General features: G+C 42.3%; 1 protein-coding gene across 2 annotated transcripts in view; it reads left to right on the plus strand.

Annotated features, from left to right (window-relative positions):
* Window positions 1–24,695, plus strand: part of USP32 (ubiquitin specific peptidase 32) — a 306,890-nt gene that overhangs the window by 239,268 nt on the left and 42,927 nt on the right. For both annotated transcript variants that reach the window (XM_077482139.1, XM_077482141.1), the window contains exons 19-25: window positions 668–742; window positions 1,113–1,251; window positions 7,438–7,543; window positions 8,923–9,096; window positions 14,722–14,896; window positions 18,470–18,621; window positions 22,475–22,586. In XM_077482139.1, the coding sequence (XP_077338265.1) occupies window positions 668–742; window positions 1,113–1,251; window positions 7,438–7,543; window positions 8,923–9,096; window positions 14,722–14,896; window positions 18,470–18,621; window positions 22,475–22,586 (933 nt within the window). The remainder of the gene's footprint in view (window positions 1–667; window positions 743–1,112; window positions 1,252–7,437; window positions 7,544–8,922; window positions 9,097–14,721; window positions 14,897–18,469; window positions 18,622–22,474; window positions 22,587–24,695) is intronic.

A 24,695-nucleotide genomic window follows, 5' to 3' on the forward strand; every position in this document is an offset into this window, starting at 1 on the left:
ATCCTACAAATGTGTCTAAGCTGTAGCAGATTTGTAAAGAGTAATGGTCACAAATTCCTCCTGAACATTGTGAAGGTCTGATCCAGAGCTACCAAAAGTGCTCTTATAAGATTATTGCTGCGAAAAGAATTTCAACCAGTTATCAATGCCAAGGGTTCACGTACTTTTTCCCCTTGATCACTCCAAATGTTTAACGGATGTGCTCAATAAAAACATGACATTAAAATAGATTTATGTTATCAGCCTAAGCACACTGTGACTTAGAGCAGGATCAGGTCATTGTCAGGTTCACTTACTTTTTCTTGCCACTGTAGATGTGCATGATTGGTTACATGGGAACAGCTGTGGGCGCTGTCAGCCTCTGATTTCATTGAATAGGGCTTTCCGCCTGTTGCTTTTCACAGAAAATCTTGCTGAGGTCTCCTGCAGGAAATCATTTTTGGCCCTTAACACAGGTGTCTAACACTCTTGTGGTTTTTACTCCACTTATTCAAATCCACTTAGTTCGCAATCCCACTTCGAGTTATGACATACAGATATGGTAGGGTACTGCCATATTTGGACTGACGAAGGCACACCTTTTTTGAAGGAGCGGGAAACTTTTTTGCTATTGTAAATGTAAAAATTCTACTTATTCACTGTTAGCATTGTGTTTTTTTTTTTTCAGTTCGCAACAAAGACATGAGCTGGCCAGAAGAAATGTCATTTATTGCAAATAGCAGTAAAATAGATAGACATAAAGGTAAGTCTAAGAGTTGATTGCTGCTATATGACCAAAGTGGTTTATACAAACTAAAACTGTGTTAATCTTGTTATCACTGATAATATTGGCCCTTCTATCTGTTGCAGCATTTTTAAAGCTACATTTTATATATATCTATTGAGTTCAAGAGATTTAACACACTTTACAATTAAATGGGAAGCGGCTTCTGTCTAAGATGCATTTCAATTTACCTTACAGAAGGTTTCTCTGTCCTTCTCTTTATTATAGAAATACCACTACCCCCCACAAATACAGAAAGCACTATACATTGTAATTTTGACAGTTTAATCAGTTTGCTCATAATAGCTGATCACCTGTTGGTACTGTTTTTTTTTGTTTTTTGTTTTAGTCCCTACCGAAAAGGGAGCAACAGGCCTCAGCAACCTTGGAAATACATGCTTTATGAACTCCAGTATCCAATGTGTCAGTAACACTCAGCCTCTAACAAAATACTTCATCTCAGGGAGACATCTGTATGAGCTAAACAGGTACTTATGTTTAATACTAAGCAAATGTGTGTGGACACATCACAATCTGCAGATCTATTCACTTTATCAGTCCATTCAGTGTCTGTTTAAAATAGTTTTTCATGTTTGTGATCACATCTTTGGCAGACTGGGTCTGAAATTGGCTTTGTGGGGTGTACACAGAATCCTATGTTGGCAGGGTCTAGCCAGAATTAAAACCACAGCAGGCAATACATGCAAAGGAATAAGTGCAAAAACTGCAAATTGAACAACAGTGAAAATGCCAAATTGTAATATACAGCAAGCAACAAAAGCGCATCCCATAACAAGCAATTTTGGGATTTTTAACAAATGCAAGTAAAAGCAAAGAAAATAAGAAAAAAGGCAAGATCAAACCATATACACTATATACAACTTAAGCTAGGTCAGGGCAGGACTGAGAACAGCAAGGCATAATTGAGAAAGCCGTGTTTCCGGAGTAGTGGGATATAAGGCAGGATTCACATCTATGCATTTTTAGTGAATTTTGCAGATTTGTACTATAGTCCATTTACCATGGTTTCCTATGGAACACATTCTGTAGTGCAAATCTGCAAAATACAAAAAGCACTAACAATGCATAGGTGTGAATCCAGCCTTAGGGCAGGATGCTAAAGTAGAGGCAGTGATGACTGCTGTAGAGGCGGAGGTATAAAGGATCAAGAATTGAGATGTATGGAATAATTTGAACGCTAACTGGGCTGCAGAGCAACACTTGCCGGGGCCCACTGGAGCCACTGGCAGCTGGAACAATGCCACATGCAAGTAAAAACAGAGAACATGGTTTGTGATATTAGAAAAGCGTGTATGTTCTTTTTCAGTCTTTAACGAAAACTAAAAGGAATTCCTTTAATTTTTTTAGAACATTATTTTTAACTATATCACATAAATTATATTTTTTTAACGTAAAGTGTATAAATGCATTTTACAAGAAAGAAGTCCCAGGTTAGTATAAACCAATATATTTAAGAAATGTAGTTTTAACTTTAATTTCAAATATCCTATTTGTGTATTAACTGAATTATTATATATAATACTATGACACTCGAACACCGTTAAAGTCTATGGGACACGAACATGAAAAATCAAAAGTGCTAATTTTAAAAGCTTATATGCAAGTTATTGCCATAAAAAGTGTTTGGGGGCCCGGGTCCTGCCCCAGGGGACATGTAAAAAAATGTAAAAAGTTTTAAAAACTGTTTTTTCAGGAGCAGTGACTTTACTAATACTTAACCAGTTGCCGACCGCCGCACGCCGATGTACGTCGGCAGAATGGCACGGGCAGGCATAAGGGCTTACATGTATGTCCCTTGCCTCCCGCGGGTCGGGGGCCCGATCGGGCCCCCGCCCGGTGCCTGCGGCGGTCGGTTTTCGTCCGGGAGCGATCCGGGACGAGGGGGCGGCCATTCATTCATGGCCACCCCCTCGCGATCGCTCCCGACGAATAGAAATCCCCAGTGACATCACTTCCTCTCCTGTAATGTAAACACAGGAGAGGAAGTGATGTATTCTCTCCTCCGTGTCGGTATTTTTCGTTCCGACACGGAGGAGAGCGGATCGGTGAGTTGCACCAACACTCTACACACACAGTAGAACATGCCAGGCACACTCACACCCCCCCTTTACCCCCCGATCACCCCCCCAATTACCCCTGCCCCCCAGTCACAGTGACACCAATGTCATTTTTTTTTTTTTTTTTTTTTTTTGCATTGGTGTCATTTGTGACTGTAATAACTGTTAGGGCAGTTAGAGCTAGCCCCCTTTAGTTCTAATGTACCCCCCTAACCCCCCCAATAAAGGTTTAACCCCGTGATCACCCCCCGTCGCTAGTGTCACTAAGGCTGGGTTCAAATTGCAGCGGTTTATGAGAACGAATGTGATTCGCACCGCACTGCAGTGCAAATCACATCCGATCTCTGTGCGATTCGAGTTCAGCCATTCGCCGCACCCGCCGCAAATTCGCACGGGACCCTTTTTTTGGCCCGCAGCAGAATCGGATCGCATGGGTGTTCACACCATGCGATCCGAGTTTGCAGATCGCACTGCGATATGCGAACTGATCTGGGGGTGTCAGTAACATTTCACTGACACTCCCAGCAGTTCGCATAGGGCAGTGTGAACTGCCGCCGGGAGGCATGCGATGCGGGAACCCGCCGCGGATTCGCCGCGTTTCCGCATCGCTCCAGTGTGAACCCAGCCTAATAAGCGATCATTTTTCTGATCGCCGTATTAGTGTCACAGGTGACGCTAGTTAGGCAGGTAGGTATTTAGGTTCGCCGCAGCTTTTTATAGCGCCAGGGACCCCCATATACTACCGCATAAAGCCCCCTGATTGCCCCCTAGTTAACCCTTTCACCAGTGATCACCATATAACTGTTACAGGTGACGCTGGTTGGTTAGTTATTTTTTTATAGTTTCAGGGCACCCGCCATTTATTACCTAGTCTCACTAGTGTACCCCTAAATTTAGGGGTGTCTACTTTCCAAAATGGGGTCATTTGGGGGGGTTTGTGCCATCTTGGCATTTTATGGCCTTCAAAACTGTAACGCCCTTAGAAAGCCTGAAGGCGGTGCTTGGTTTTCGGGGCCCCGTACGCGGCTAGGCTCCCAAAAAGTCCCACATATGTGGTATCCCCGTACTCAGGAGAAGCAGCAGAATTTATTTTGGGGTGTCATTTCACATATGCCCATGGCATGCATGAGCAATATATCATTTAGTGACAACTTTGTGAAAAAAAAAAAAAAAAAAAAAAAAAAAGTTTGTAATTTTCCCGCAACTTGTGGCAAAATATAAAATATTCCATGGACTCAACATGCCTCTCAGCAAATAGCTTGGGGTGTCTACTTTCTAAAATGGGGTAATTTGTGGGGGTTTTGTGCCATCTTGGCATTTTATGGCCTTCAAAACTGTAATAGGTAGTGAGAAGTGAACTCAAAAATTTACGCCCTTAGAAAGCCTGAAGGCGGTGCTTGGTTTTCGGGGCCCCGTACGCGGCTAGGCTCCCAAAAAGTCCCACATATGTGGTATCCCCGTACTCAGGAGAAGCAGCAGAATTTATTTTGGGGTGTCATTTCACATATGCCCATGGCATGCATGAGCAATATATCATTTAGTGACAACTTTGTGAAAAAAAAAAAAAAAAAAAAAGTTTGTAATTTTCCCGCAACTTGTGGCAAAATATAAAATATTCCATGAACTCAACATGCCTCTCAGCAAATAGCTTGGGGTGTCTACTTTCTAAAATGGGGTCATTTGTGGGGGTTTTGTGCCATCTTGGCATTTTATGGCCTTCAAAACTGTAATAGGTAGTGAGAAGTGAACTCAAAAATTTACGCCCTTAGAAAGCCTGAAGGCGGTGCTTGGTTTTCGGGGCCCCGTACGCGGCTAGGCTCCCAAAAAGTCCCACATATGTGGTATCCCCGTACTCAGGAGAAGCAGCAGAATTTATTTTGGGGTGTCATTTCACATACGCCCATAGCATGTGTGAGCAATATATCATTTAGTGACAACTTTGTGTAAAAAAAAAAAAAAAAAATTTTTTTTGTCATTATTCAATCGCTTGAGGCAAAAAAATAAAATATTCAATGGGCTCAACATGCCTCTTATCAATTTCCTTAGGGGGTCTACTTTCCAAAATGGGGTCATTTGGGGGGGTTTTGTACTGCCCTGCCATTTTAGCACCTCAAGAAATGAGATAGGCAGTCGTAAACTAAAAGCTGCGTAAATTCCAGAAAACGTACCTTAGTTTGTAGATGTGACAACTTTTGCGCAAACCAATAAATATACAATTATTGACTTTTTTTTTACCAAAGACATGTGGCTGAATACATTTTGGCCTAAATGTATGACTAAAATTGAGTTTATTGGATTTTTCTAATAACAAAAAGTAGAAAATATCATTTTTTTTCAAAATTTGCGGTCTTTTTACGTTTATATCGCAAAAAATAAAAATCGCAGAGGCAATCAAATACCATCAAAAGAAAGCTCTATTTGTGGGAAGAAAAGGACGCAAATTTTGTTTGGGTACAACATTGCATGACCGCGCAATTACCAGTTAAAGCAGCGCAGTGCCAAAGTGTAAAAAGACCTCTGGTCATTTACCAGCAAAATGGTCCGGTCTGAAAGTGGTTAAAGTGAAAGAAAAACAGAAAAAATGTAATATTCCTTTAACTATCGTTGTTTATAACAATACCACAGCAAAATGACATTTCTAAAGGAAAAAAAGTAATTTAAAACTGCTTGCGGCTGTAGTGTGTTGTTGCGTCCTGGCAATATAGGTAAAAATCATTGAAAAAAAAGGCATGGGTCCAGTCCATTACCGGGACCTTCAGTTCTGGTATGGATATAAGGGAAACCCTGTGTCAATTTATTTTTTAAATGGCCTAGCGGTCCCCCCAAATCCATACCAGGCCCTTCAGGTCCCTCCTGAACCGTACCAGGCCACATGCCCTCAACATGCGGAGGGTGCTTTGGGGTCTCTCATCCCCACAACCCTTGCTCAGTGGTTGTGGGTTCTGCGGGCTGGGGGCTTATCAGAATCTGGAAGCCCCCTCTAACAAGGAAACTCCCAGATCCCAACCCCAACATTGTACCCCTACACATTCACCAAAAATGTTAAACGTGACAGTAGACCATTTGGGACAAGTCCTTTATTTAAAGAAAAAAGAACTGTCCCGCGTTGTCCATTCATCTTCGATCACAGCGTGCAGTAACCCGTTAAAAAAAAAAAGGAAAACCTCCACCTCCATGAGAGGCTCCCGCTGACTGAAGCCTCTTTGCGATGACAGCTGTTATATAGCTGAGGACGGGGCAAGCTGGTGACGTAAACGGGTAACCCGCCCCCTCTGACTTTTTTGACCTGAAGGGCCTGGTATGGATTTGAGGGCAAACCTATGCCATTTTTTATTTTAAAGTACAAGGCCGTTTTCAGACTTAAAACTTTCTACTTGGCGTGATTTCCTTTTTCCACCTCAGTGAGAGCATTGTTCTTCCCTCTCTGCTGCCCAAAATATTGCCAAGGAAATTGCCCTAAACTGTCTCAATGGGGTCCGTGCTATCAGGGTGTACCTAGCACCCATGGCTACTCTTTGCACAGAGTCTTTGTTCTACCTGTAAGTCCTCATAGAGGGCAGTTTGTTTCCCATGCCATCGTTGCCAGGTGGATCCGACAACTTATTTCTATGGACTATACCCTTAACGAAAGTGTTCCACTCTTCCCTATTTCTCATTTTTCTCTCTCTTTATTTTGCTCTACCCCCCGCGCGCTTCCAGTGTCTCTTGGGCTCTTCAACATCAAACCTCTGTATCCCAGATTTGCAGGGCTGCCATATACTCTTCTGTTGACATATTTTCCAAGCTTTATCAGGTGGATTTTCGGGCCTGCTGTCTAGATTAGTTGGGGATTGTCAAACGATGGCAACCCTAAATAAGCAAATAGAATTATTTTAAAGATTAGAAGCAATGTGAGAGGTAGTTACATTAAATAGTACCTCCACTTTTTTTGAAAATGAAACATTTCCCTGTGGGTTATCTATGTATATTGCAAGGATTTTACCAAACGTTGTTTCAGACTCCTACCTTTTGATATTCTCAAGAAATACATGTTTGGGTCCATGTGCAAAGTGAATGAGAGTGATTTTAGCCACCTCAAGACTGGATAACAGTAGTAAGCAATGATGTCATGAATGAAAGCCATTGTTTACTACTGGACATGTGATCGCTGTGATTGGTCACAGTGTACCAGAGTAGAACACAGTAGCCTGGTATGCCGATCAGGCGATCTGCTGCGTCCATCGGATGGGTTGCCAGTGAAGCTTGCTTCTGGAGGATGTAAGGGTGCATCCTCCCATTGTGACACTTGTCCTACAGGGCCGTATATGTGCAGTGATTGGGTGGGAAGCAGTTAAACTAAGTTGCCTGCTGCACTTGCAGGATTCTAATGAGGAAAGTGCCAAGGTCTGCATCCTTGTGGATGTGATTTCACTTTGGCGGTATCTCACAAAAATGACATTTTGTTAGAGGATGCACAAAATCTGACCTGTATCTTAGTGCAGACTTCTGGGAAAATCAGTCAGCCAATCACATAAGCATAAAATGACATTTCTGGGGGCGTTTTTTCCCCCCGAATGTGGAATTGCCCTTTAATCTTATGCATATTTTATACCTTAGAACAAACCCCATAGGAATGAAAGGACATATGGCTAAGTGTTATGGTGATTTGGTTCAAGAGCTGTGGAGTGGAACTCAGAAGAATGTGGCTCCCCTTAAATTAAGGGTAAGACTTGTAGTTTGTTTACTGAAAGTAATAATGCGACCCTTGCATGTGTAAGTGTTTAGACTTCCAACTCAAAGTTTCAATACACAGGGCCCAATATGACACAAAGACTTTGTGAATCCCCACATAATACTTCACTACTGTATCCCCTGGCTCCTGTAATAACGCTACATGCCCAAATAGCTAGAAAATATCTGTTGAGATTTTACTAAAGAGTAAGAGTATTACATGCTTTTGCTGGTGCAAAAGGCTGTACTGTTTTAGAAACTGTAAAAGTGTATGAACTGTATTATTTTCTGACATGAGTATGAGCATGTACACAATTTTACCAAAAGTATTGGGACACCTGCCTTTACACGCACATGAACTTTACTGGCATCTCAGCCTCAGTCTGTAGGGTTCAATAAGGAGTTGGCCCATCTTTTGCAACTATAAAAGCTTAAACTCTTCTGGGAAGGCTGTCCACAGGGTTGAGGAGTGTGTCTATGGGAATGTTTGACCATTCTTCCAGAAGGGCATTTGTGAGGTTGGGCACTGATGTGGACGAGATGGCCTGGCTCGCAGTCTCCACTCTAATTCATCCCAAAGGTGTTCTGTTGGGTTGAGGTTAGGACTCTGTGCAGGCCAGTCAAGTTCCTCCACCCCAGACTCGATCATCCATGTCTTTATGGACCTTGCTTTGTGCACTGGTGCGTAGTCACGTTGGAACAGGAAGGGGCCATTCCCAAACTGTTCCCATTAAGTTGGGAACATGAAATTGTCCAAAATGTCTTTTGCTGACGCCTTAAGAGTTCCCTTCACTGGAACTAAGAGGCCAAGCCCAACTCTTGAAAAACAACCCCACACCATAATCCCCCTCCTCCATAAGATTTGAACTAGTGCACAAAGCAAGGTCCATAAAGACATGGATGAGCTAGTTTGGGGTGGTGGAACTAGACTGGTGGGCACAGAGTCCTGACCTCAACCCAGTCAGGCCTTTTTGTCCTTCATCAGTGCCTGACCTCACAAATGTGCTTCTAGAAGAATGGTTAAACAGTCCCATAGACACACTCCTAAACCTTTTGGACAGTCTTCCCAGAAGAGTTGAAGCTGGTTTGCACCAGATTTTGCACTCCACGTGTTTATCAAACAATGTTATTCAGTATATTATCAGGTCAATAAATCATAGACCACTATCAGCTACTGCCATCTTCACTTTCAAATTTAATAGGTGCATAGAGACATATTTTATTGAAATCCTGTCAAGTAAACATGTGAAATTGTATATATAGACATTTTGCTTGGAAACTTAGATATTAAAACAATTTTATTTTTTATTAATAATTGTGTTTTATGAACTTTCCTAAACCTGCTTCCTTTGTTAAATTTGTGTTCCACAGTGGACAATTGCAAAATATGCCCCACGGTTCAATGGCTTCCAGCAGCAAGACTCCCAAGAGCTACTTGCTTTTCTTTTGGATGGTCTTCATGAGGATCTTAATAGAGTCCATGATAAGCCATATGTTGAGCTTAAGGACAGCGATGGCCGACCAGATTGGGAAGTTGCTGCAGAGGTTAGCCGTTGTTTAATGTAGAATTAATATTATAATTGCCTAATGAAACCCATTAATATAACGTGCTTGTAACAAAAGATGTACATTCAATATAGAATATTTAACTTGATAGAATGTTTATTAGTATTTCATATACGACACATTTCCTTTAAAGCTTTATGGATCCCAACTGATGCCCATAAAAAGTTATAATAAAATATGTACAAAAATGTGAGGGGTGCACTCACTTTTGTGAAATAGTGTAAATTAATAAAATAAATAAAAAAGAGTGCAATGTTTGTAAATATTTTATTAGATCTTTTCATGTGACAACACTGAAGAAATTACTACAATGTGAAGTAGTGAGTATGCAGCTTGTATAACAGCGTCAATTTGCTGTCCCCTCCAAATAATTCAACACACAGCCATTATTGTCTAAACGTCTGGCAAGAAAAGTGAGTATACCCCTAAGGGAAAATGTCCAAATTGGGCCCAATTAGCCATTTTCCCTCACTGGTGTCATGTGACTCATTAGTGTTACAAAGTCTCAGGTGTGAATGCGGAACAGGTGTGTTAAATTTGGTGTTATCGCTTTCACTCTCCCATACTGGTCACTGGAAGTGCAACGTGGCACCTCATGGCAAAGAACTCTGAGCATCTGAAAAAAAGATTTGTTGCCCTACATAAAGATGGCCTAGGCTGCTAAGACCATATGTCGCACACTGCATCAAATTAGTCTGCGTGGTTGTCGTCCCAGAAGGAAGTCTCTTCTAAAGAAGATGCCAAAGAAAGCCTGCAAACAGTTTGCTGAAGACAATCAGACTAAGGACATGAATTACTGGAACCATGTCCTGTGGTCTGATGAGACCAAGAAAACTTATTTGGTTCAAATGGTGTCAAGTGTGTGTGGCAGCAAGCAGGTGAGGAGTACAAAGACAAGTGTCTGTTGCCTACAGTCAAGCATGGTGGTGGGAGTGTCATGGTCTGGGGCTGCATGAGTGCTGCCAGCACTGGGGAGCTACAGTTCATTTCCACTTAGGGGTGTACTCACTTTTGTTGCCAGTGGTTTAGACATTAATGGCTGTATGTTCAGTTATTTTGAGGGGACAGCAAATTTAAACTGCAACTATACAAGCTGTGCACTCACTACTTTACATTGTAGCAAAGTGTAATTTCTTTGGTGTTGTAACATGAAAAGATATAATAAAATATTTACAAAAATGTGAGGGTGTACTCACTTTTGTGAGATAGAATGGTTATCATTTACACAATGCAGGCTATAATATTTGGTCAGGATTGGGACCTGCTTTGATGGGCCTTAGGCTGTGTAGATTAGCTTGCTTTTGATATCAGTTTGAGATGATTCAGAATTCATTGGCAGATGGTTTTGACATGCAGTTTACCTCCCTCTAACTTGCGTTTGACCTGCTTCAAGCCGCCTTTGCATTCCCATGCACTTGTATGGAGAGAGAAATAGTTCTTGTATGAAAAAAGCCTGTTAAAATTTCTCTACTACTCGAATGTTTGCACTGTGCCAAGGTCCCACCAATAGCGGTTTCCTCTTTTCGACTTTGGGTGTTGCAATGCCATATTCTAAATTTTGTATATGGAAAGGATGTCTTCCTTGTGCTGCAAAGTCGGCTTTGTGTAGGACAAAAACCCAAAGTGTTCTGGGCCTGTCAAATTTGCATAAACAATAAAAAAAAAAAGGAAGATGTGATGAGCACAAGATCTGAGTTGTTTAAAAACCTAAAGAGGTTGTAGATGTAGCAGGGCTTTTACCTTCATACCTTCTACGCTTAAAAAAACACCGGTGTGCTGCTCCACCCTATACTTGAGCCTGAACTCGATGCAGCACCATGCCCGAGAGCAGTAGTTCTCTCCACACTCCTCACTGTCCATGGAGGCAGCACTGGCAACCATTGGCACCTGCAGCTGTCAATCACATCCAGTAAGATGGAAGTGGAGGCGGGGCAAAGCTGTACTGCGTGTGTCTTGGGACACACAGCATGGTTCAATATCGAGCCCCACATGAATGCTTCCATAGCAAGTTGCTTGCTATGGGGGGGCACTCAGCAGGGGAGAGCAGTAAAAAGCGCTGGCGGGGCATCCCAGAAGAGGAGGATTGGGGCTGTTCCATGCAAAACCATTACACAGAGCAGGTAAATATTACATGCTTGTTATTTTGAAAAACAATCCCTTTACAATAACTTTAATGTAAAGAACAAGAGTTCTGCAGCCTTTTGGCAACCAGTCACAAACCGCTCTTGCAGTTCCAGGCAGTGAGATTAAGGAACATTTATTTTTAGGTAATTGCTGTAGTCTGTCATTGCTCCTTCGCTTTTTAGTAGTCAAGCACTATAAATACCAGCGTATGCGCTCTATAAAATCCTCTTCTCTGCGGTGTATGCCGATTAATTTATTTCAGGCTTTGTTATTTGAAACTATACTGTGAATTCAGTATGATGATAGTTTTGTGTCATGTTTTGTATCTTCCCGTATGGATAATCACTGCAGACAACAGTATGTATCCATGTAAAAAATTGACGGTAGCAGTTAGTCACAGTGTAAATACTTAAAACATATTGCATATCCCAAGTTTGGTTCGAGGGGGAAGTGTTAAAGCCACCATCACTTTTTATTTCTGTCTTTTCCCCATCGGGGTGAATTTTACTAACTTCCCATCCCAATGACTGCAGTCACTAATTCAGGAGATCTATCCCATAAGAGTACATATGGTGATAAAGCATTATTATAAAGCCCCGGTGCATGAGACTCCAGCATTAAGTTGTGGCTGGAGGGCACAGGCGTAATGTCCAGCCCCCATGCCGGGAGCCTGTCAAACTCTGAGAGACTGAAGCCGCGTACACACGGGCGGACTGTCTGGCCTACTTAGTCCGCCGAAACACATTTCAGCGGACAGTCCGCTCGTGTGTGGGCTTCAGCAGACTTTTTCAGCGTGCAGTCTGGCGGACTAAGTATTTCGGAATGTTGGAAATACTGTCCGCTGGACTCGCATTTGGGCGGACAATCCGCCCGTGTGTGTGCCAGTCCGCCGTACTTTTGAAATGAGCGGACTTTTCCCGCCCGGAGAAAAGTCCGCTCATTTCGAGCGGGTATCCAGGTAGGCGGGGCCCCCCGACGGAGACGTCGCTGGCCCCGCTGCGTGGTATGGACTTAAAGGGGAACCCCAACGCCGAAAAAAATCGTCATGGGGGTGCCCCCCAAGTCCACAACAGACCCTTGTCCGAGCACGCTACCCGGCCGGCCAGGAAAGGGGGGCGAGCGAGCGCCCCCCCTGCTGAGCCGTACCAGGCCGCGTGCCCTCAACATGGGGGGGTGCCTTGGGGAAGGGGGGCCGCGCGCCCCCCACACCCCAAAGCACCTTGTCCCCATGTTGATGAGGACAAGGGCCTCTTCCCGACAACCCTGGCCGTTGGTTGCCGGGGTCTGCGGGCGGGGGGCTTATCGGAATCCGGGAGCCCCCTTTAATAAGGGGGCCCCCGGATACCGGCCCCCCACCCTATGTGAATGAGTATGGGGTACAATGTACCCCTACCCATTCACCTGTGAAAAAAAGTACAAAAAAAACACAACACAGGGTTAAAATATTTTATTGCACAGCTCAGGGGGTCTTCCGTCTTCGGGGGTCTTCTCGCCGGACTCCTCCGCTATCTTCTTGTAGCTCTTTTGCTAGCGGAGGAATCCGGCTTTCTTCCTCGCCGCCGGCCTCTTCTCCCGACTTCGGGGGTCTTGTCCCCCTCTTCGGTTCTTCTGCCGGGCCACCGTGCCTTCTTATAGCTCTTTTACAGGCGGTGGCCCGGTCTTCTGTCACCGCCGCCGCCTTCCGTTCTTCTTCTTCTTCTTCTTCTCCAGGAGATGTTGCCTCGACGCTCTCTCCGGCCGGAATGCCAGGGACGCGCTCCGCTGCCACTTATATAGGGACAATGGGGCGGTGTCACATGGCTTTATGTCACATGGGTTGGTCATATGGTGACCCCACCCCCTTACGATGTCATAGTCCCCATGTGACATCAACCCATGTGACATAAAGCCATGTGACACCGCCCCATTGTCCCTATATAAGTGGCAGCGGAGCGCGTCCCTGGCATTCCGGCCGGAGAGAGCGTCGAGGCAACATCTCCTGGAGAAGAAGAAGAAGAAGAAGAACGGAAGGCGGCGGCGGTGACAGAAGACCGGGCCACCGCCTGTAAAAGAGCTATAAGAAGGCGCGGTGGCCCGGCAGAAGAACCGAAGAGGGGGACAAGACCCCCGAAGTCTGGAGAAGAGGCCGGCGGCGAGGAAGAAAGCCGGACTCCTCCGCTAGCAAAAGAGCTACAAGAAGATAGCGGAGGAGTCCCCATACTTATTCACATAGGGTGGGGGGCCGGTATCCGGGGGCCCCCTTATTAAAGGGGGCTCCCGGATTCCGATAAGCCCCCCGCCCGCAGACCCCGACAACCAACGGCCAGGGTTGTCGGGAAGAGACCCTTGTCCTCATCAACATGGGGACAAGGTGCTTTGGGGTGGGGGGGCCGCGTGGCCCCCCCTTCCCCAAGGCACCCCCCATGTTGAGGGCACGCGGCCTGGTAAGGCTCAGGAGGGGGGGGGCGCTCGCTCGCCCCCCTTTCCTGGCCGGCCGGGTAGCGTGCTCGGACAAGGGTCTGTTGTGGACTTAGGGGGGACCCCCACGCTGATTTTTTCTGGCGTTGGGGTTCCCCTTTAAGTCCATACCAGGCGGGCCCCGCCTACCTGGAGACGCGCTCGAAATGAGCAGACTTTCCTCCGCGTGTGTGGGCGAGTCCGTTCATTTCAAAAGTAGGGCGGATAGTATGGCGGACTTAGTCCGCCCAAAAAGTGCCGTGTGTGGGCAAGTCCGTTCATTCGAAAGTATGACAGACTGTCCGTCGGATTGTCTGACGGACTAAGTTGGCCAGACAGTCCGCCACGTGTGTAACGCGGCTTGAGAGTTGATGTTGCTGGACTTGGCTGAGCAGTGCACCTAGCAGTATTGTGCCCTCCAGCCGCTGCTAAATGCCGGAGCCTCATGTATCGGGGCTAAACGTGCAGTGTACAATGAGGCCTGAATGATTGGGGAAAGGTTGGAAACTGTCAGTTATTTTTTGCTGCTTGCTTTCCTTTTGGGGACTAGTTAAGATGGCACTTCTGGGTATCTTAAGAATAATTTAAATCCGTTCTGTCTTTCAGAATATATATGGTGCTGTACAGTTATGTCTCCCTGTTATCATTTAAGTTTGAAAGTGATTTGTTTTTCAGTTTTTCTTTCCAGCTAAATGCTTGATCATCCAGATTTGTTGTTTGTTCCTTGTTTTGCTAGTTTTGTATTGTTTCTGCATAGCCGGTAGCATGTCTTGGAGCACTTCAAAAGCATTCTTTGTCAGGGCAAATTAATGAGAAGAATATAGCTTTTTTTTAAAATCCTTTTCATAGTGCTTTTTTATTTTTATTTTTTCATAGTGCAGTCTACAAAGGAGTAGGCTTATACTATATGTCTGATGAAGTAAAACAGGTTTCCAGACATCTAATTGCCAGGGCGTTGGCATATTATTGTATCCCATAAAGACACTGTATTCAACTTTAAATCTTTACTAGTACATTTAATCCATCATTTCATGTGCTATTCAGGCTTGGGACAATCACTTGAGGAGAAACCGGTCCATAGTTGTTGACTTGTTTCATGGACAGCTAAGATCTCAAGTCAAGTGCAAGACCTGTGGACATGTTAGTGTCCGATTTGATCCGTTTAACTTCCTTTCGTTGCCTCTTCCTATGGACAGCTACATGCATCTTGAGATCACAGGTTTGTGAAAATGCATATCCCATTTTTTTTAACTGGTACCTAGTTGTATTTGTTAGGCTATAAAAAAAAAAATCTTTATGCTAGTACTAAAATGGGGAGAGAACACTGTAGAAGACATACAACTGCATTTGACCTAACTTTAATTACAGTTGTCAGATTCTGATTTATGCTAAGTTATAAAAAAAAATTGTAAAATCTACAAAAAAACTGAATGCAGTGATATGAAAAATCTCTTAAACCCATATTTTATTAACAAAAGTAAATAGAAAACACAGCAAATGTTTAAACTGAGAAAATGTACCATTTTAAGAAAAAAATAAGATCACTTTGAAATTGATGGTAGCAACATGTCTCAAAAAAGTTGTGACAGGGCAACAAAGTGGTAAGTGCTTATAACAAGGAAGAGCTAGAAGAACATTTTGTGGCTAATTAGGTTATTGGCAACAAGTCCATAATTTGATTGGGTATAAAAAAAGAACATCTAAGTGGCGGTTCACACATGTGCGATGTGAGACATCACATTTGATTCGCACCGCACTGCTGTGCAGATAACATGTGATGTCTGTGCAATGCAAATTCAGTCATACAGATTGTATGGCTGAATTTGCATCACATACGGACCAAAATTGTGCAGCACCATTTTTTGACTGCACCAGAATCTGATCGCATGGTTTACACCCATGCAATCCGATTCCTGTCCAAATTCACAGTTTCCACTGCAATATCTGGATCGATCTGGGGGTGTCATTAACCAGTTCCCAACCGGCACACGCCGATGTATGTTGGCAGAATGGCATGGGCAAGCATATTGGCGTACAGGTACGTCCATTTTAAATGCCGCCCTGCCATCGCCTGCGTGCCAGCGGCCGGGACCCCCATGAATCCAGTCTCGCGGACTCAGTCGCCACGGGGACACCCGCGATCGCTGAATGGGGCGGCTGAACGGGGAGATGCTGTTGTAAACAGCATCTCCCCATTCTTCCTAGCAACAAGTGACGCTGATCTCTGCTCCATGTGATTGGAGCAGAGTTTAGTGTTCACTAACGCAATTAGTGTTCAAATACCACCAAAAGAAAGCTGTATTTGTGGGAAAAAAAGGACATCAATTTTGTTTGGGAGCCACGTCGCATGACCACGCAATTGTCAGTTAAAGCGACGCAGTGCCGAATCGCGAAAAGTGGTCTGGTCTTAAGCCAGCAAAATGGTCTGTTCTGAAAGTGGTCAAATTTCTATTGAGACCCACAGCGGTTCTCATAGGGCAGTGTGAACTGCCTGCAAGTTCTGTGCAACGCAATATAGTATGCCTGTGATCTTCGGGCCCTCAGATGGTACTGCATTAAAAACAGGAATGATTCTGTGTTGGACATTACTGCATGGGCTCAGGAATACTTCCAAAAATCACTGTCTGTGAACACATATCGCCGTGCTATCCAAAAATGCAAATTAAAGCTCTGTAAATAAAGAAGCCATATCTGAACATGATTCAGAATTGCCGCCGTGTTCTCTAGGCCAAGGCTCATTTAAAAGTGAATAAGTGTTCTGTAATCAGACGAATGGAAATTTGAATTTTTTTTTTTGGCAATCATGGGTGCTACCCCCTTCATATTGTAGAGGAGAGGAACCTTCTGGCTTGTTATCGGCACTCAGTTCAAAAGCCTGCATCTCTGATGGTATTGAGGTGCATTAGTGCATAAAGTATGGGCAGCTTGCACATCTGCAAAGGCACCATTAATTCTAAAAGATATATTCAGGTTTTAGCGCAGCATATATCCCATCTACAAGACATCTTTTTCAGGGAAGGCCTTGTATATTTCATCAGGACAATGCTAAACGTCTACTGCATCTATGAAAACAGCATGGCTTTGTAGTAGAAGAGTCAGGGTGTTTAACCACTACAATACAGGGCACTTTTGCCCCCTTCTTTCCCAGCCCAACTTTTAGCTTTCATCGCTCTCGCACTTTTAATGACAATTGCGCGGTCATGCTACACTGTACCCAAATGAAATTTTTATCATTTTGTTCGCACAAATAGAGCTTTATTTTGGTGGTATTTATTCACGACTCTGTTTTTAATTTTTTGCGATATAAGCGGAAATTTTGAAAAAAAAAACACTATTTTCTTTTTTCTATTTTAAAAGAAATCCAATAAAATCAAATGTTGTCATAAATTTAAGCCAAAATGTATTCTGCTACATGTTTTTGGTGAAAAAAATTCAGTTAAGTGTATAATAATTGGTTTGTGTGATCACGGACATATGTACGCAAATGATCATGTACATATATGTGCAGGTGATCACGTACATATGTGTGCAGATAATCATTGGAACATGTGATTTTAGTGGGACATATGTGGGGGACATGTGTTTTTTTATTTGGGGACATGTGTGTTTTGGGAACATGTGTGGTGACATGTGTGTTTACACTGTAGATTTATGCTAGACTGGTGATCAGTTAGAAAAAAGCTGTAAAAACAGCTCAAACTCACTGATCACCAGCCGGCTGCAGCGATCTGCTCTTCTCTCCTCAGCGACGACTTCCGCATGAGGAGAGGAGAGCCGATTGCCTAGCAACCGGCTGTTTGTTTACATTACATGACAGCCGTGATTGGACACGGCCATCATGTGATCAGGAGGCCCAATCACAAAGCCCTCCTGCCGATCCGAGATGCGGCGTGTCCGGGTGACACGAGCACATCGGGATCGCGCTGCTGCGTGGGCGATCCATCCCGCTCCTTCTGAAGGACGTTCCTGAACGTCCAGTCAGAAGGAGGCGGCTCCCACCCGGCCGTATATGTACATTGGCCGGGTGGGGAGTGGTTAACTGACCTGCCTGCAGTCCAGACCTTTCACTATTTGAAAATATTTGGTGCATCTTGAGACCAAAAATGACAAAGAAGACCCAGGACTGTTACGCAGTTAGAATCTTATATCAGGCAAGAATGGGACAACATTCCTCTCCCAAAACCTCAGTCAGTTCCCAGATGTTTACAGATTGTTAAAAGAAGAGGGGATGCTACACCGTAGTAAACATACATTGATTTATCTTCTTAAAATAGTACATTTTCTTCAGTTTAAACATTTGATTTGTTTTTTATTTTCTATTTTGAATAAAATATGGCTTCAAGTGATTTGCAAATCAGTGCATTCTGTTTTTTTACAGCATCTCAACTTTTTTGAAATTTGGATTTGTACATACTAAACCACAGAGGCGACAGTCATATTCTGTCATTTACTGGTACAATTTTAAAGATAAATTAAAAATATTAGGGCATGTTGTGTTTATGTCATTGGGATTCTTTTTAAAACCTACATTGGCCTAAAATTATTTAAAAGTGTAAGTCTTGTGGGACCTAATTATGATCAACTGGATGGGTGTTGGACATAGAAGCCTTTTTTTTTTTTTTTGCATTATACACTCTGTAATATTAGGTCAGTAGTTGAGTGTTAGTACTGATTTTTGGTTGTTTTATTGCCTTCATTTTTATTATTCAGTAAATAAAACACATTTAGCTAAATGTGTGATTATTTTACATTTGCAACTAAAGCTAACAAATTTTATTTTTATTTTTTTAAGTAATAAAATTGGATGACACCACTCCTATTCGGTACGGGTTAAGGCTCAACATGGATGAAAAGTACACAGGCCTGAAGAAACAGCTTAGTGAACTTTGTAGCTTGAAACCAGAACAGATTCTTTTGGCAGAAGTACATGGATCCAATATTAAGGTAAAGGTTGATAGCTAGGTGTATGCCGTGTACATGTGTGACACAGAAAGCTTAACGTTTATAGCTGCACTGATGTGGTAACAAAAACGCGATGAAACTGAAATTATGAATAAAATGATAGTTAAGGCCCTGTATGTTCTCCTACTGACCCTTGAGTTAATTTGAAAAAACAAAACAAAAATCAGAACACCAGATGACAGACCTCACAGTATTTCCCTTTAAATATTTTCTCCGTCAGCTGGATGATTGCAATAGTGCACCTTTGCTGGTCAACTGCATGGACATCTAAAGTTGGCCATACTTTGTTCTGTTTTTTTTTTTTGTTCAGCCAGGGAGATGAATGGGAAAAAAACTCAACTGATTCCCACATCCACACATTAGAGGCTGATACTGGAATCTTCCTGCTGTGTCATTGTATGCTTACAGCAGGAGCCCCCCCTCCCCCGCTGTCCGAATTCACCGATCAGTGCTGCAGCCGGATTTGTTTTTTTGTGCTGATCGAATACAATTTAATTTTAAATTTTTTAATTAATACTAGGTTGGGGGATTTTAACATTTTAATTTGCAGTTTGTTGCACTTCAGATTTAAGCAGGTGCATTGATTGTTGACAGTACAGCTTGTGTTTTTAGTGTACAGTAGAGAAATGGTTGCAGTTTTTTTTCTCTACAATGCAATTTCCATATATTTCCATGTGGCAGAATGTTAACTGATTTTTTTTTTTAATGGGTAGTTAGACATTTTTGTTAGGTGTACATATCCCTAAAGCACAGAGAACTTCCATTCAGTATTTTTTTTTTTTGTTGTGTTTTCCCCACAGAGCACAATTTTACGAAGTCCTGTATCCAGAGCCCCAAAAAATTCCATTGCAGTCACTTATGCCTTAGCCAAAATGTCTAATGTCTGAACATACTTTTATTTCCGGTGTAATCCGAGGAAAAAATACCTAGATTAAGTGCCCTATAACTTTTCCTCTTGAAAACCCAAAATATTAAGAGGCAATGCAACAATTTGTTTACAAAATGTTCAGACACTAGCCCAATGCTTGTGTTACAGAGTAACCAAATTCTACACTTATGGCCCCTTTCACACTTGTGTGACTTGGGACTGCAAAGTCGCATGACAAGTCATAGGAAAATAGAGAAAGAAACTGTGCTATGGTGAAACAATTTTAAATCATATGGTGACAGGTCACTTGAAGGACCCAGTTAAGCTGCAGCTTGGCTGTATCACATAATTACAGAAAAACAATATAAGAAATAGAAAAGCTGCGCTAAACCAATAATGTGCAAAAAACAAGGCTAATACCTCTTATGTATATAGCCTTACCCGTTAATATCGCATAAACATAAACCTTGTCCTTACCATATAGGTAATGCAAAAGGAAAAGTATCAGTGATCACGAGTGACAATACACAATAAAATAGTGCAATAAACACACCAGTGTGCTATTATTAAACAATGGACACCATATAATAAATAAAATAGCCGTGAAAAAGTCTCTCAAATCAGCTTGAATGTAGAAAAAAAGAAATCCTCCACTCATGGAAAGTGCCCAATCCGCCACCAAAGTGTACAGATCTACTTCTTACCAGAACATTATGACCCCCCATTACAGAGGGTCACAGAACGCACTTAGGTATAAGGCTCTCCCCCACTCCAGGATAGATCTTTCACTGCTCTCCTTAAACCACCTCTTCTATCAGATGGATTGATTGATACCCCTCTCCAATAAATCTTTCATATGGTCAGGGTTCAGGGATGTACATCATTTACATAGACGGAAAATGAAGCTCCAATAGTGTAAAACCTTTTATTATTTAAAACCAAAAAAATATAGATTGCACAGCTGACGTCACCTCGTGTTGGAGTAGTCTGTAACCAGGAAGGACGGGCTGTCCATGTGCGTCCGGCCGACGCAGCGGACTCAAGGCTAACGTTTTTCTTATACACTGTAAGTGCAATCTATTTTTTTTTGTTTTAAATAATAAAAGGTTTTACACTATTGGAGCTTAATTTTCCTTCTATGTAAATGATGTGCATCCCTGAACCCTGACCATATGAGAGATTTACTGGAGAGGGGTATCCATCAATCCATCTGATAGAAGAGGCGGTTTAAGGAGAGCAGTGAAAGATCTATCCTGGAGTGGGGGAGAGCCTTATACCTAAGTGCGTTCTGTGACCCTCTGTAATGGGGGGTCATAATGTTCTGGTAAGAAGTAGATCTGTACACTTTGGTGGCGGATTGGGCACTTTCCATGAGTGGAGGATTTCTTTTTTCTACATTCAAGCTGATTTGAGAGACTTTTTCACGGCTATTTTATTTATTATTATATGGTGTCCATTGTTTAATAATAGCACACTGGTGTGTTTATTGCACTGTAATTTTATTGTGTATTGTCACTCATGGTCACTGATACTTTTCCTTTTGCATTACATATATGGTAAGGACAAGGTTTATGTTTATGCGATATAAACGGGTTAGGCTATAAGAGGTATTAGCCTCGTTTTTTGCACATTTTTGGTTTAGCGCAGCTTTTCTATTTTTTATGCATGACAAGTCATACCCCATGATTTCCAGTCTATACCATTCATATCTGTGCGACTTCAAAGTAGTCCTTGCACTACTTTGGTTCGATTTGGATTAAGGTCCATGTACCTCAAGATTACACAGGCATTGCTTCAAGTCACGTCAAAGTCGCATCACTTTCAGGTCGTACAAGTGTGAAAAGGGCCTTAATGTTAATTCCCATAAAGGCATAAAAACCATTACTTTCAAGTTTATTGTGGCAGGTTTCATATTAGAAAAAACTGTGAGAAAATAAAAAGGATGTTTTAATTCCGGGTCACACTGGTGTGATGCTGGAAACCCTGCAATTCCTGTGCGCTTCGTATCTGAATCGCACACTGGTTCACAATGACATGCAAACTGCTGGGGGTGTCAATGTAAAGTTAATGACACCCCCCAAATCGGTTTGCAGATCAAAGTGCCAACTATTAAATGGTACTAAGAAATGGTGTCAACACCAATGTGATCCGATTGCATGGGATGCACCAAACCAACAGTTTGTATGGCCGAATTTGCATTGCACAGACATCGCATGTGATATGCACAGCAATTTGGTGCGAATCACGTTATGTCTGTGATTGCACCAGTGTGAACCCAGCCTTAAAGCAAAACTAAACCTATTGAGTTAAAATGAAATGCAAATCTTAAGAACAAAAGAAAAACTTGCAGGTTTGTAAATTCAGAAGAGATGTAATGTGTTTCTTACCTACCTGTCCGCACTGTACACTGAGCTGCACATGCAAAGCTTTGTGTACAATTTTGGCATTTGTTGAGAGGAATGAAACTCCTGCGCGTTTGCGGGGGTGATGTCCTGTCGGCCTAGCCAATGAATACAGAAGACTAGATAAAGATGTCAGCTGCCAGTGAGAGAGCTGCAAGGCACCACAGTACTAGAGTGAAGGCGAGTATAGTTTTGCTTTAATGGTTTTCCCAAACCAAGGCCAAGATGGCAGCTTTTATGGTTTAAATAAATGAAGTACTCGAGTTATGGGTGCTGTTTTTTTTTATCATGATATTAGGGACTGAAGGTGGTCCGCAGATGGTGACATAACTGCCATAAATGGTATGGGCAATCAAAATATTTTCCTTAAAAAAAAAAAGTGAATATGCTGTCCAGTGCTTATTTTAATTTTTTTGCTTGTAATGGTGAAAATTAAATGTAAAATGTACATTAATTGGTTGCAATAGCCTAATTAGGGGTAATAGCTTCAGTTTTGTTTTTAGAACACTTCACATTCTTGCCTGTTGTAGCAGTTTTCTTAGAACAGTTCTGATTTCTCTTGTAGAACTTTCCTCAGGATAACCAAAAGGTTCGACTGTCAGTGAGTGGTTTTCTGTGTGCTTTTGAAATTCCAATTCCTGGTTCCCCTACATCAGCCACTAGCCCAAGTGAGCCAGGTGAGTAACTTAATTAATGCCCTTCTATATTTACCTTAATCCTCTGTTGTTAAATATAAAATGATCACAACCTTTGCAGTTAGTTTAGTATCTGAGCAGTACCCTAAGGGTGCTTTCACACCGAGGCGGCATCGGAGGTAAAGCGGTTCTTTACCTTCGTTTTAGCGGCGCTTTTCGGTCGCTAGCAGTGTGCTTTTAACCCCCTCTAGCGTCTGAAATAGGGTTAAAACCGCTGGCAAAGTGCCGCTGTAACGGCGCTTTGATGGCGGTTCGGTGGCGTTGCCCTTTGATTTCAGTGGGCAGGGGCGCTTTAGGAGTGGTGTATTCACCGCTCCTACAGCGCTGCAAAGGAGCTGCTTGCAGGACTTTTTTTGACCTCCTGCTTTCTAAACAAGGCATTTCCCTGTTCTGCCTAGTGACGTGTCCGAGATCTACTGTTCCCAGTGATCGGCGACAGTGATTTCTGTCAATGTCACTAGTAGCCCATCCCCCCTACAGTTAGAACACACTTAATCACTTGATCGCCCCCTAGTGTTAACCCCTTCCCTGCCATTGACATTTTTACATCAATGCTTTTTGTTTTTTATCTTTGATCAATGTAATGTCACTGGTCCCCAAAAAGTGTCATTTGAGGTCAGATTTGTCTGCCGTAATGTCGCAGTCCCGCTAAAAATCGCCACCATTAGTAGTAAAAAACAGTTAAGAAAAAATAAAAGTCCCTAAATCTATCCCCTATTTTTTTAGACGCAATAACTTTTGCGCAAACCAATCAATATACTCCTATTGCGAGTTATTTTTTTTAACCAAAAATATGTAGAAGAATATATATCGGCCTAAACTAATGAATAAATTAGATATTTTTTAGATTTTTTTTTTTTTGGATATGTATTATAGCAAAAAGTAAAAAAATATTTTCAAAATTGGCGCTCTGTTTATAGCGCAAAAAATAAAAACCACAGTGGTGATCAAATACCACGAAAAGAAAGCTCTATTTGTGGGAAAAAAGGACATCAATTTTGTTTGGGTACAACATCGCACGTGCAATTGTTAGTTAAAGCGACGCAGTGCCGTATCTCAAAAAATGGCCTTATCCCAAACAAAATTGGCAAATCCTTCCGGGGCTGAAGTGGTTAAAGGCTCGTTTTTTTGTTTTGTTTTTTAAATAACAAACATGTTATATTTACCTGCTCTGTGCAATGGTTTTGCACAGAGCAGCCTGATCCTCCAAATAAGTGACTAAATTGTAGTTAAGCCTAATGAAATTAGAAATAGACAGTCACATGGCAGAAAGTAATGTCCTTTAATCTTTCCACTTCATTCAACTTGATTCTCACATCCACACAGTTGGCGTGGATGGAGGAATCCTCCCTGCTGGGTTCTTGTATCCCGCAGTCAGAATGCACTGATCGAGCGGTTAAAATCCAACAGAGTGGTTGAACAGAAGTTGATTAGTGGATCAACTTCTGTTCAAGTACAGTGGCCATAAATTGATCGAAATTTAGCAGGTCCTTGATGATCTGGCTGAATTTTGATCCATGCATGGCCAGCTTTAGGCCCGTGTTAAAGTGATTCTAAAGGCTAAAGTTTTTTTTTTTACCTTAATACAGTCTATGCATTAAGGTTCTCTGCTGCAGAATCCCCTCCAGTCCCCCTTATTTCTTATGTGAGCCTGATCGGATCCAGTGACGTGCACAAGAGCAGCGGCTCTCACCATTGGTTCCCATTGCTGTCAATCAAATGCTTTGATGAGGGGGTGCAGCCGAGTTGCCCGGTCTGTGTCAATACCATTGCACGAGGCAGGTAAGTATACCATGATTTTTATTTCAATAAAAAAAAAGGTTTAATGTTACTGTAAGGCTTTGAATTGAGCTTATAGTCATCCTAGTATCTTTTATTGATGTGCACAATATGCACAATGGACATACAAAATTCCTTAATTTTTTATGGTTGTGCGCTGTTATGAAAGGTACGTTTTATGTGATTTAATGAGTTACTGAATTTTGTAGGACTCATGTTATTAGCAACAGAAGAGCAGACTATTGTTGATTTATAGCCATATTTTATGTGTGAATGGATATGTATGAATAATGAAAACAAAAATTGATAAAA

This window comes from Lithobates pipiens, unplaced genomic scaffold (genome assembly GCF_037356315.1).
Source record: "Lithobates pipiens isolate NorthernLeopardFrog02 unplaced genomic scaffold, aLitPip1_a1.2 Scaffold_16, whole genome shotgun sequence".
NCBI lineage: Eukaryota > Metazoa > Chordata > Amphibia > Anura > Ranidae > Lithobates > Lithobates pipiens.